General features: G+C 38.9%; 1 protein-coding gene across 1 annotated transcript; it reads right to left on the bottom strand.

The window, feature by feature from the left end:
* Nucleotides 1–232: 232 nt before the first annotated feature.
* On the bottom strand, nucleotides 233–1,678 carry LOC113833094 (late cornified envelope protein 1C-like). The gene is made up of 2 exons (XM_027392884.2): nucleotides 1,657–1,678; nucleotides 233–726 (listed from the first exon to the last, which is right to left on the bottom strand). The coding sequence occupies exon 2, from the start codon at nucleotides 701–703 to the stop codon at nucleotides 248–250; it is 456 nt and encodes a 151-aa protein (XP_027248685.1). The 5' UTR covers nucleotides 704–726; nucleotides 1,657–1,678; the 3' UTR covers nucleotides 233–247.
* Between the last annotated feature and the right edge of the window lie 12,305 nt (nucleotides 1,679–13,983).

The raw sequence follows: 13,983 nt of genomic DNA, 5'->3' as shown, positions 1-13,983 counted from the left end.
GTAAGGATGATGCTGAGAAAATGAACAAGAGTCTTGTCAGGATTGGTTAGCAAGGCTTTTTATTTGTGACAAACAGGCAAAGGGACACTGTCATCTGGTAAGAGGAATGCAGAATCTCACAGGAGATGTCAGCATCTGAGTGGGCAGTACAAGGAGGGGAGCCAGGGCAGAGAGGGCAGATGCATGGGCCAGTCTGCTGAGCATGGCTTCCTCCTGCAACAGTTGTCTGACGTCTTCCTCACCCAGGTTAGCAACAGCCACCAGACTGTTGGCTACTGCCACAGCTGCTGCCACCACTGCTGCCACAGCAGCCACTGCTGCCACAGCTGCTGCCACCACTGCTGCCACAGCAGCCACTGCTGCCACCACTGCTTCCACAGCAGCCACTGCTGCCACCACTGCTACAGCATCCAGAGCTGTGACGATGGCGACGAAGAGATCTGCGGGGCCTGTGGTGGCTCAGGCAGCAGCCACCACCCCCAGAGCTGCAGCAGCCTCCAGAGCTGGAACCACAGCAGCCCCCAGAGCTGGAACCACAGCCACCAGACCCCAGACTGCAGCACGATGACACAGGGGGGCACTTAGGGGGACACTTTGGAGGACACTTTGGTGTCTGGCACTTGGGAGGGCACTTTGGTGTCTGGCACTTGGGAGGGCACTTGGGAGGGGGCTGGCACTGCTGCTGGCTCTGTTGGCAGGACATCCTGGCCTGTTGGTGTTCAGAATCTGCAAGAAAATCACACACATATCATATACCAGACACTGTAGCTACCTGGCCCTTTGTGGTCACACTGAAATTTTACTAATAATCATTGTGTCGCCATCTATAGTGCATTCATCTATAACATCTTCATGCTGTCACAATGTGTTCATCATGAATTTGGCAAATAAGAAACTCATGCAAGTATGATACAAATTGTCAAGTGGTATTCAACAGTACTTAATGCCTAGTGACATTTAAAAATTTCTGCTGTTCTTTGTCCTCACAAATGTGACAGTATATATGGATTATTTTAGAAAAAAATGTAATTGTAAAAGGAGAGAACAATCATTACTTGCTTGAGTAAGCCCAGCCCCTGAAAGAAAAATATGTAAATCCTCTCAAGACAGCCTTGTGTGCACTAGTCCCTATTGTGAGGCCAAAATTCAGTTATTCAAATAACCACTTGTCTAGGCTAAGGCTGAGAATGTCCCTGTCATCCTGATGTTGTCTTGTTCATTAGAAAAGCATATGGACAGACCCAAGAATGAGGGCTGTCTTTTTGTCCCACATAAAATGAGACTCTGCTGCCCTTTTCTGACTCCAGCTCTTCTTCAGAAATGAGGGGAAGCATTCTCTTCACAGACCACCTCCCCCTGAGCTTGTCAGGTTGCACAGTTGTTTGTGCTCAGTCTTCCATCCCGAGGGTTTCTACACACCAAAGGTACTTTGTTCTTTCCAGAGCCATTATGCCCCAAGCATTGCAGTATCTCTCAGAACCAAGGCTGTGGCTTGTTTTTGTCAATGTCCCCATTTCCTCACCCCTCACTCTTCCCCATATTTAATGGCCTAACAATATGGCCTCCAGGCTGAGAGACCCTTCCCAGGCTCCACTCCATCTCTAGTCTGGCAACTCCTCTGGAAAGATATCTTTCTTGCATCCCATGGACACTTACCAAGATGATAGACAGCTGAGGATCTGTGGGTATCTTGGGAGGTGAGTGGATGGAAGTGCCCTGTCCCTCAGCCCTTTTATTCTGATCCAGATCTCTGTATCAGCCTGTCAGACAGTGACTGCACTTGGGAGGCTCTGCCCCCTGACACCTACATGGCCATGTGACTGGTGATGACCAGATGTTCCTCACCAGCCTTCCTCCATGAGACCCAAGCATGCTGCATCTATCTTAGGTCATGACTTAGGCATGAATGGAGGAAGTGAGTTCCTGAACCATTAAACCCAGTGTATCTGCATTGTATCTATCTTAGGTAAGGTGATTCTACATCTTTTTTTTTCTGTCCCTTTTTAAAGTCATATGTGCAACTCATAGCCCATAAAAGCCAGAAAAACCTTGAAGTTTCTTCCATATCAGCTTCCATCTCTACACTTTCCCAACTGTGCCTATGTAAGTCCAGTCTAAACATCTACATCTACCTTCATGATAAATCCTGAAGACCATCAACATATGTTGAGCTATGGTTCTGAAAGCCTGTTTAGGCTTGCTATTTCCCATTTTAAGTAAGGCAGTGCAATAATAAGGAGAATATAAGACTGTTATTAAAATAAAGGAAGTATTAAATGATCACATCGACTTGTCACATAAGACACAGGTGCAAACTGGTAAATACAGACTGAGGATAATGCTCTATAGACATAACCATTGAGAGATGGCTCATCATCAAAGGATGCATACTGCTCTTACAGAGGATCTGAGCTTGGTTCCTAGCATGTACGTTGGACTGCTCACAACCACCAGCATCAGGGCATCTAACACCCTCTTCTTACCTCCAAATATACATGCACTCATGTACACATACTCACACAAAGGCACACACAGAATTTAAAATAAAAAGTAGCATCTTTAAAAATAGCAATTGAATGAAGATTAATAGCTTCTATAAATAATATTTATAAGAACAACAAACCAAGGAAAACCAATATTTGGTAAAATTTGTATATGTTAATAATAATATAATAGGGATTGTGTTCAGAAAGTGGACATCTTTATTTTATGTGTGTTTTTTTTTTACATTTTTCTCAGTAAATATTTGGCCTCCTCTACTTGATTAATTTATATGTACTCCTCATTTATGAATGTATTCCTTGTGTTTACTATTTCAATATTGCTGGATGCTTCATGGAAGCCAGCAAATTTCTTTCATAAACACTGTAGGCTATAACTGGTGAGGGAAGAAGGCACATTAGAAAGAAGAAAATCCATAAAATAGAGGAATGATGTAGTTCACCTAGAAGAAATAGAGGAATTGTCAGTCTACACTGCATGTGAGACAAAGAGCTAATGATCCATTTCCCTGACTGAAGGAAGGCAGGTTATTTTAATAATAATCACTCATTAGTACTTCATAAGAATGTGTTTCTGTGATCATTAACCTCTGTTCTCTCTGGGTGCCTCTGATTTTCATTTATATTTTCCATGTCCAGAGGCTATATACAAACACTCTATTTTGAATGTTTTTCTTTTCAAGATTTAGTAGAAATAGTTGTGATTCATCATAGAAGGAAGGTCTCATCAACTCTGGGGAGTGGATGGGAGATGGGATGGGGTGTTCGTTTGGGGGTTGCAGGGCAGGTTTAGGGGAGAGTGAACTGTGTAGAATAAGATTTAAAAAAAGGATAAATTTTTAAAGATCATGATTTAAGATTACCCTAAATCTAACAAAAAATGTCAGTGAGAAGAGGCAATGATATACACAAGCTAAACTGGCAAAATCTCTTCTCTCAAATGCTGGTGGACTCTGTCATTTCCAAATCTTAGGAATAACATGAGCTTGGGATAAAGGGTCATGGTGAACACCCAGAAAATATCATAGAGAAACTTGGGTATAGAGAGTCTTCATATAGAGAGATGCATTCCTCCCTGTCTACTGTCATTCATTTTCATCGATCATCTGTTTCCAAGTCTTTTTAAAATACATCTAATATTTACATATACTCAAAGATCTAATTTAAAGTACGGTCCCTGAAGCCCCTCCGTCTTTCATTGACTATGTTAATGTACTAGAATCATAGAAGAGCCTAACATTCCCAATGATAACTACCACAAAGTCATTAGCAAAGACTTGTTCAGGACTGTATACCACTCAACAGAAGTAGAAACTCTCTGACATACAGCCTTTTGTGCTACTGTTCCTGAAGCTTTTCCTACTGCTTTCATATTTCTTCTTAGAGGAAGGATGCTATTTTCTGTTCTTTGGTCATGATTTTCTCTAAATTTTATGTTGCAAACTTTAGCTGCTATGATAATGTATCTTAGGTCCACATTATTTTTCTTTTAATCCATGAAGTTTAATGCAATTATGATGAATTCCTTAACCGCCTTTCTTAGAGTTTGTGCTTTTCTTATCTTCAATAGTTGACACATTTATCCTGTAGGTATTTGGTGATATCCAGTCCTCGCAGTGGCATCTCCCTTCAGGTTTAACTTAGAAATAGATATTCCTTGAGACTTGGATCTCCCCAAGGGAACCTGACTACTGAGACAGAGTTAGGTGTATGTGTCCACATGACATTGAGAAATCTTGCACTGTCTCACATGGTTTGATTTTAGTCTCCTCCTAAGTTGTTCCAAAAGACTTAGCAACAGGGCGAGGTCAGTACATGATCCCTGATTTCCACAATGGAGTTACACGTGACTCATCTTAGTGCTTCTAGGATGATGTGGCTGACATGCCAGCTAGTCCACAGTTCTGTCTCTGTGCAGGGCAACACCCAGTTCCTCAGCTGACCTCCTGTCCATAGGTGTGTATGAGTATCTGAAAGAAGACTAGAATCAAGCCTTGAGTGTGAGCTCTGGAGACTTAGGCAGCAAAACATTATAAATTTGACCTAGAAATGTTGACATTCTTTGGGTTTCAGTTGCTAGATATTTCTCTTTTATAAGGGAGAAGGATCGGGGGTAGATCTGTTGGGACCAAAGTGCCCCAACAGTGGGAATGCTGGTGACAATGTCCTGAACACAAGAATGAAGACAAGGTAGAAGAAATCTTCCTGGATAAACAGAAGCCTAAACCTGGCATTCTTTTAGAGTCTGATAAAACACCCATCTGCTTACCAGAAACCTCATTTAATCTGTCCCCAAGGTCATCTCCTCAAGCAACAGTATCTAGTTCCTGGCAAATCCATATTCGAGCACTGTCATAATTCCATCTGGATTCACAAGGATCCTTTTTGTGGGCCCTGGTGTTTTCAGATTGCAGGAACCATTACAGTCTAGACCAGTCAGTCCTCAGACCTTATCAGACAGCAATGATCTGTACAGTCAACAATGGTTGATGCAGTGCATCACAACTGATGAAAGGTTGGGGGATAAGTGTCAGCATATTGATCAGCCAATAATGAGACATCTGTGCCACATCCCTCCCAAGTCTCAAGGACCATTGCAAAAGGTTGTGAAAAGGTTGCCAGAGTCAGAGTTCAGGCAGGACCAAAGCAAAACAGGAATGGTTCATTAACAAACAAAAATCACAGCAGTTGTGGTTGTCTGCAAGGTGAGTAGATACAAGCAGTTGATGGCTTCATGTATAAAAGATTCAGTTATCTCTAAGTGTGTGGCCACTCCTAGGCTGACCTATCTCCACAAGATATCTTCACCTTCTGGAGTTTATGCCTAGTACAGATGGGACTTTCTTGGTTATAAAACAAAACTAAGAAGAGAAATTGGATTTGGAAAAAAACATGCAAGGATATCTTGTGGGTCTTGGTAGGAGGAAAAGGGGTGAATATCATCAAACTACAGGACATGCATACAATAAAATTAATGAATTAATAAATACTGTATTAAAACATTGAAAATGGAGCACATTAAAGAAATATTTTACCAGCCCTCTGCCTGCCGCCTGAGACTAGAAGAGAGGGAGAGACCCCACCTGCACCCACTGGAAGAATGGATGGGAAGACGACAGAATAAGAACACACTCAGCAACAGAAAGTTGAATATGACACCACCAGAAATCTAGGGACTCCACACCAGCAAGAACTGAAAAGCCCAATGAAGAGTACGAAGAAGAGATGAACCTTAAAAATTATCTTATGAAGATGATAGAGATCATTAAAGAGGAAACAAGAAAATCCTGTAAAGAAATAGAAGAAAAACCAAGCAAAAAATTACATGAAATGGAGGAAAAGACAAACCAAAAAATTCAAGAAATAAACAAGTCTCTTAAAGAATCTAAAGAAATCCAAGAAAAAACAACCAAACAAGTAAAGGAAATGATTAAAACAGTTCACAGTTTGAAAGCAGAATTAGAAACAATAAGGAAAGCACAGAATGAGGGCATGCTGGAAATAGAAAAGCTGGGTAAATGATCAGGAGCCACCAATGTAAGTATAAGCAATAGAATACAAGAGATGGAAGAGAGAATCTCAGGTTTTGAAGACTCACTAGAGGATACACAGTCATCTACCAAAGAATAATCTTAAGTCCAACAAATCCCTAACACAAAATATCCAGAAAATATGGGACACGGTGAAAAGACCAAACCTAAGAATAACAAGTATAGAAGAAGGTGAAGAAATTCAGCTCAAATGTGCAGAAAAAATATTCAACAAAATCATAGAAGAAAACTTCCCCAACCTACAGAAGGATATGCCTATGAAAATACAAGAAGCTTACAGAATGCCAAATAGATTGGACCACAAAAACATGTTCCCTTGCCACATAGTAAGCAAAACACCAAACTTAAAGAATAAAGAAAAAATATTAAGAGCAGCAAAGGAAAAAGGCCAAGTAACATAAACAGGCAGACCTATCCAAATTACATCCAAATTCTCATTGAAAAATTTGAAAGCCAGAAGACCCTGGATAGATGTTCTACAAACACTAAGGGAACATGGATGCCAGCCAAGTCTACTGTATCCAGCAAAGCTTTCAATCACTATAGATGGAGAAACAAAATATTCCATGACAAAACTAGATTAATTTTTTCACAAATACTGTTTTTTTCATTAATTTATTTATCTCATAAATAAAGTCATGCACAATTATGATACACAATACAGTATGTTCACAATGGCATGGCTAAATTAAACCCATTAACATGTTATATCACACACATTCATCATTTTTGTTTTGAAAACACTTAAAGTATCTGAGAGCATGACAAATATGGTTGATAACAATATACTATATTTTAAAAGTTGTGAGATAGTATACTTTAAGTGTTCACAAAACCAGATTTAAGCAATACATATCCACAAATCCAGACCTACAGAAATTACTGGAAGGAAAACTCCAACCCAACGAAGATAATGTTACTCCCAAAAACATAGGCAATAGATAATCCCAATTTACCAAACCCCCAAAGGAAAAAGTGGAGAAATCCACACATAAAAACACCACTAACAACAAATCCAAAACAAACAAGTATCAACAATCAATGGTCATTAACATCCCTCAATGTCAATGGTCTTAACTTGCCTGTGAAAAAATACAGACTAATAGAATGGATACAAAGACAGAATCCATCCTTCTGGTACATACAAGAAACACATCTCAATGTCAAAGACAGACATTCCCTCACAGTAAAGAGTTGGGAAAAGACTTTCCAATCAAATGGACCCAAGAAACAAGCTGGTGTAGCAATCCTAGTATCTAACAAATTAGAATTCAAACTAAAATCAATCAAAAGAGATGAAGAAGGGCATTTCATAATCATCACAGGAAAAGTCCATCAAGATAAAGTCTCAATCCTGAATATCTATGCCCCAAATACTAAGTCACCCACATTTGTAAAAGAAATATTGCTAAAGCTTAAATCACACATAAAACTTCACACACTTATAGTAGGAGACTTCAACACCCTGCTCTGACCACTAGATAGGACCAACAGACAGAAACTTAACAAAGAAACAGAAGAACTAAAAGAAGTTATGATCCAATTGGGTTTAAAAGATAACTATAGAACATTCAATCTAAACACAAAAGAATATACCTTCTTCTCATCACCACATGGAACCTTCTCTAAAATTGAGCACAGACTTTGCAATGTAGCAAACCTACAGGGATACAAAAAATTAGGAATAACCCCCTGTATTTTATCAGATCACCTTGCTTTAAAGTTAGAATTCAACAACACCACAATCTGCAGAAACCAAACAAACTCAAGGAAATTGAAAGATGTGCAATTGTACCACTCCTGGGTCAAGGAAGAAATAAAAAAGAAATTAAAGACTTCCTAGAATTTATTGAGAATAAAGACACAAAATACCCAAACTTATGAAACACTTTGAAATCAGTGCTAAGAGGAAGTTCATAGCACTAAGTGCCCATGAAGAAACTGGAGAATAGTCACACTAGAGAACTAACAGCTCAACTGAAAGCCCTAGAACAAAAGGAAGCAAACTCGCCCCGGGAATGTAGATGCCAGGAAATAATCAAACTGAGTGCTGAAATCAATAAAGTAGAAACTAAGAAAACACTACAAAGACTCAATGAAACAAAGAGTTGATTCTTCGAGAAAGTCAACAAGATAGACTTTATCCAAACTAACCAAAAGGCAGAGAGACAGCATGCTAATTAACAAAATCAGAAATGAAGACATAACAACGGACACTGAAGAAATCCAGAGACATTAGGTCATACTTTGAAAACCTGTACTCCACAAAATTTGAAAATCTAAAAGAAATGGACAATTTTCTGCATAGATATCACTTACCAAAATTAAATCAAGAACACATAATCAATTTAAACACACCTATAACCCCCAATGAAATAGAAGCAGTCATCAAATCCTCCCAACCAAAAAAAAAAAAAAAAAAAAGTCCACGGCCGGATGGTTTCAGTGCGGAATTCTACCAGAAATTCAAACAAGAGCTATTACCAGTACACCTCAAAGTGTTCCACACAATATCAACAGAAGGGACATTGCCAAGCTCTTTCTATGAGGCTACAATTACCTTGGTACCCAAGCCACACAAAGACACATCTAAAAAAGAAAATTGCAGACCAATATCCCTCATGAACATCGATGCAAAAATACTCAACAAAATACTGGCAGATTGAATCCAAGAGCACATCAGAGAAATCATCCATGATGATCAAGTTGGCTTTATCCCAGGAATGCAGAGATGGTTCAACATATGAAAATCCATCAATGTAATCCACCATATAAAAAAACTGAAAAAGAAAACCCACATGATCATTTCGCTAGATGCTGAAAAGGCCTTTGACACAATTCAACATCCCTTCATGATAAAGGTCTTGAAGATCAGGAATAACAGGAATATGCCTAAACATGTAAAAGCAATATACAGCATTCCAACAGCCAACATCAAACTAAATGGAGAAAAATTCAAGGCGAGTCCTCTAAAATCAGGAATAAGACAAGGCTGCCCACTCTCTCCATATCTCTTTAATATTGTACTTGAAGTTCTAGCTAGAGTAATAAGACAACAAAAGGAGATCAAAGAGATACAAATTGGAAAGGAAGAAGTCAAACTCTTCACTGTTTGCAGGTGATATGATATTTTACATAAGTGACCTGAAAAACTCTGCCAGGGAACTCTTACAGCTGATTAACACCTCGGCAAAGTAGCAGGATACAAGATTAACTAAAAAAAATCAGTAGCCCTAATATATACAGATGATAAATGCGTTGAGAAAGAAGTCAGAGAAACATCACCCTTTACAATAGCAACTAACAACATAAAATATATTGGGATAATGCTAACCAAAATCGTGAAAGACATGTATAATAAGAACTTTGAGTCTCTAAAGAAAGAAATTAAAGAAGATACCAGAAAATGGAAAGATCCCCCATGCTCTTGGATAAGTAGGATCAGCATAGTAAAAATGGCAATCTTGCCAAAAGCAATCTACATATTCAAAGCAATTCCCATCAAAATCCCAACACAATTATTCACAGACCTTGAAAGAACAATGCTCAACTTCATATGGAAAAAACAAAAAACCCAGGATAGACAAAACAATCCTGTACAATAAAGGAACTTCTAGAGGCATCACCAACCCTGACTTCAAGCTCTATTATAGAGCAATAGTCTTGAAAACAGCTTGGTATTGGCACAAAAATAGTCAGGTTGACCAATGGGATGGAAATGAAGCCCTGATATTAACCCACACACCTATGAACACCCATTTTTGACAAGAAGCTAAAGTTGTACAATGAAAAAAGAAAGCATCTTCAACAAATGGTGTTGGCATTACTGGGTTTGAACATGTAGAAGATTGCAGATAAATCCATATCTATCACCATGTGCAAAGTATAAGTTCAAATGGATCAAAGACCTCAACATAAATTCAGCCACACTGAACCTCTTAGAAGAGAAAGTGGGAATTACCCTGGAACAAATTGTTACAGGAGACCACTTTCTGAACACAACACCAGTAGCACAAACATTGAGATCGACAATTAATAAATGGGACCTCCTGAAACTGAGAAGCTTCTGTAAGGCAAAGGACATAGTCAGCAAGACAAAACGCCAGCCCACAGAATGGGAAAAGATATTCACCAACCCCACATCTGACAGAGGGATGATTTCCAAAATATACAATAAACTCAAGAAGCTAGCCAGCAAAACACCAAACCATGTAATTAAAAAAGTGAAGTGCAAAACTAAATAGAGAATTCTCAGCAGAGGAGTCCAAAATGGCTGAAAGACACTCGAAAAAGTGCTCAACATCCTTAGCTATCAGGGAAATACAACTCAAAACCACTATTAGATACCATCTTACTCCTATCAAGAATGGCTAAAATCAATAACACCAATCACAGTCTATGCTGGAGATGATGTGGAGAAAGAGGAACAGAGGAACACTATTCCATTGCTGGTGGGAGTACAAACTTGTACAACCACTTTGGAAATCAGTATGGTGGTTTCTCAGGAAAAAGGGACTCAGTGTACCTCAAGATCCAGCCATTCCTCTCTTGGGCATATACCCAAAGAATGCACATTCATACAATAAGGACATATGTTCACCTATGTTCATAGCAGCATTGTTTGTAATAGCCAGAACCTGGAAGCAACCTAGATGCCCCTCAACTGAAGAATAGATAGAGAAAATGTGGTACATTTATACAATGGAGTACTACTCAGCAGAAAAAAAACAATGGAATCTTGAAATTCACAGGCAAATGCATGGAACTAGAAGAAACCATCCTGAGTGAGGTAACCTAGTCACAAAAAGATAAACATGGTATGTACTCACTCATATATGATTTTTAGACATAGAGCAAAGGATGAACAGTCTACAATCCACACTGCCTGAGGAGCTAGGAAACAAGGAGGAACCCAAGAGAAGATTGAATAGTCCCTTGAAGAAAGGGAAGGGGGACCAGTACCCCTGAGCAAAGTGGGAGCATGGGGGGCTGTTGAGAGGAAGGAGGTGGGAAGGGAAGAAGGGGAGGGGGAGGAGAACACAAGGACTGAGACAGGGGAGGAATAGATGAGGGCAAGAAAGGAGATGCCTTGATAGAGGGAGACAGTAGAGGTTTGGAGAGAGGTCTGGCACAGGGGAAATGTTAGGGGATTCACAGGGATGACCCCAACTAAGATTCCAAGCAGTGGTGAAGAAGATGCTATTGATGCTCTTCCCCTATAATGAGGTTGATGTCTACCTTGGTTACCATTCCTAGAGCCTTCATCCAGTAGCTCAGTAGTTGTTCGAAGCAGAATCAGGCACCCACAGCTAAGTACTGAACCATACTCCTAGAATCCAGTTATGGAGAGGAAGAAGGGATGAGCAAAGGAGCCAAGACGGGGCTGCAGAAACACTTGACCTGAACTATTGAGAACATGGAGACCCTAGTCATAAATCTGAGGAAACAGCATTGTACTTAACCAAGCCCTCTGAATGTGGGTGCCAGCTAGGAGGACAAGACAGTCTATGGGACCTCTAACAGTGGAGCCAATCTTTAATGCTAGAGCACAAATGGACTTTGGGAGCCCATTCCTTATGGAGAGATCCTATTACAGCCCAGATACAGCAAGGATGGCCTAGGCCCTCCCCCAAATATATGACAGGTGCAAGGCCTCATGATCCCTGGGGAGGAGTTGGGAGATGGGTTGGTGGGTTGGTGGGGAACATGGGAAGATGGGAGGTGGAGGGCATGAGGGATGGAAATGTAAATATGAGTACTAATTAAAGAATTTAAATTAAAAAATTAAAAAAAGAAATAGTTTACCATGATGATTAGTACGATTTCATGGATACTAGGATGATTGAACAATGACTAATCAGTAAGTGCAACAGAGTATATTACTAGACTTAGGGACAGTAATGTGATAATCACCTCTATTGGTGTCAAAATAGCATACAGAAAAATCAAACTTCATGCTTAAAGCTCTGAAGAAACTAGGAAAAGACAGAATACGTCAAACATTACATGAATGGGGTGAAGGTAAAGTTATTTCCTTTATGATTGGGACCAAGACAAGGGTGCCTACTGTCTCCACTCTTAAAATTCTAGCTAGAGCTCTGGGAGAGAAAGATGGAAAAAGGGATGCAAGCTCAAAAGGAAGAAGACAATTTATACTTGGTAGCAGAGAGTAGTATCCTATATGTAAAGTGCCCTAAAATTCCACCAAAAACAAATATCTTATATGCAATGTTCACCAAAGTGGCAGGCTACAAAATCAATGGTCCAGGTCATTTGTATTTCTGTAAGCCAACACTGAAAGTCTTAACAGAGAAGCCAGGAAAAACCACATTAGGTAGCATAAAAAGATAAAGAAAACCTTGGAATAAACAGTAGCCAGGATATAAAAGTCTTCCACAGTGAAAACTTCCTAACTGAAGAAAGAAATTTGAAAAAAAAAACAATAAAAGATGAGAAGACATATCATTTTCACTAATAGATTAGAACTGTTAAAATAACTATATTACAGAAGGCAATCTGCAAATTCTATTCAATCCTCATTCAATACAAATCAATAGGAATTAGAAAATACAGTTTTAAAATATTATTTATTTAAAAGAGCTCACTCTAACAAACATATCAAACACAGAAAAGACCATGTCAAAAAAACATTAAAACCTACTGAAATCATATTTCAGATCAGAAAATTATATTAAGTAGCCAAAACTGCTGCACACTGCCAGAAAATAGGTATGTACACCAGTAAAGCAGACTTCAGAACCCAGGGATAAACCTACAAAAATACAGCGACACAATCTTTGATGAAAGTGTCACTAACACACATTGAAGAAAAGAACGCCCCTTCAGTAAAGGATTCTGAGAAAGCTGGATATCCTCCTGCAAAAGAATGGACTAGATCCATTTCTCTTACCCTGCACAAAGTCAACTTTAATGAGTCAAATTCAGAAGCTAAGACTGACAGTCAAGGAGAAAAGACTTCAGGGTTTATGAAGTGGCAAGGACTTTCTAAAAAGCTCTTCATTCTCAGGAAAGAGAATTGTGATCATTTACATGACCTTGAAAAGTACATACTCAGGAAAGGTAAGAATCAGTAAGATACAGCTTATAGGATGAAAGAAAAATGTGTAGAACTATACATGTGATGTGTAATTAGTACCTAGACTACACAAAGAAGTAAAAGTGATTGTTAAAACCATGCAATTAATAAGAGGTAAGGAAATGAACAGCCAGTACTCAAAAGAGAAATAACCACCAATATATGGAAAATATTTACTGTTTATAGCCATCCAGGTAATGGAAATGAAACTGATACTGAGATTCCAAAGCAGCAGCCATCGTGGCCACCATCAAATGAACCTGTGGCCCAACATGCTGTTGAGGGTGTTGGAGAAAAGGAACCCCAAAACTAAAACTAGAATTATCTTGAGATCTAGCTTCCATAATTCCAGGTACATACCCAAAGTCATTAAAGTTAGGATCCCACAGAGACCCCCCCCCATAGATGGATATGTGTCATTGTATTATTGATAAGAGACACCATATTGAACCAACCTAAGTGACCATCAGTGAAGATAAAGAAAATGGGGTGTGCACAATCAATGGAATTGTATCATTTCCTAAAAATTAGTTGAACCCTTTGTAGGAGAATGGATGGACTCAGCTATAATGTTACGTTAAAAACTCATTCACAGACAGACAAATATTGCACATTTTCTATCATATGAAACTTTAAAATAAAAACAGGATGATAGGCATAAATGTTTATATGCACTATGCTTCTCTAAATTGAATATTTCTATCCGTTCATTGGTACTTACAAATAAATAAATTTTATTGAAAATATGTTCACCACATTTTCATTTATATATTATAGTGAGGCTATGATGTTTATAAATTGTTCATGTAACAAGCAAATCACTCTCAACAATATT

The sequence above is a fragment of the Cricetulus griseus genome (assembly GCF_003668045.3).
Source record: "Cricetulus griseus strain 17A/GY chromosome 1 unlocalized genomic scaffold, alternate assembly CriGri-PICRH-1.0 chr1_0, whole genome shotgun sequence".
Lineage (NCBI taxonomy): Eukaryota > Metazoa > Chordata > Mammalia > Rodentia > Cricetidae > Cricetulus > Cricetulus griseus.
The sequence above is the reverse complement of the archived record's forward strand: the minus strand, read 5'-3'. Positions and strand labels throughout refer to the sequence as shown.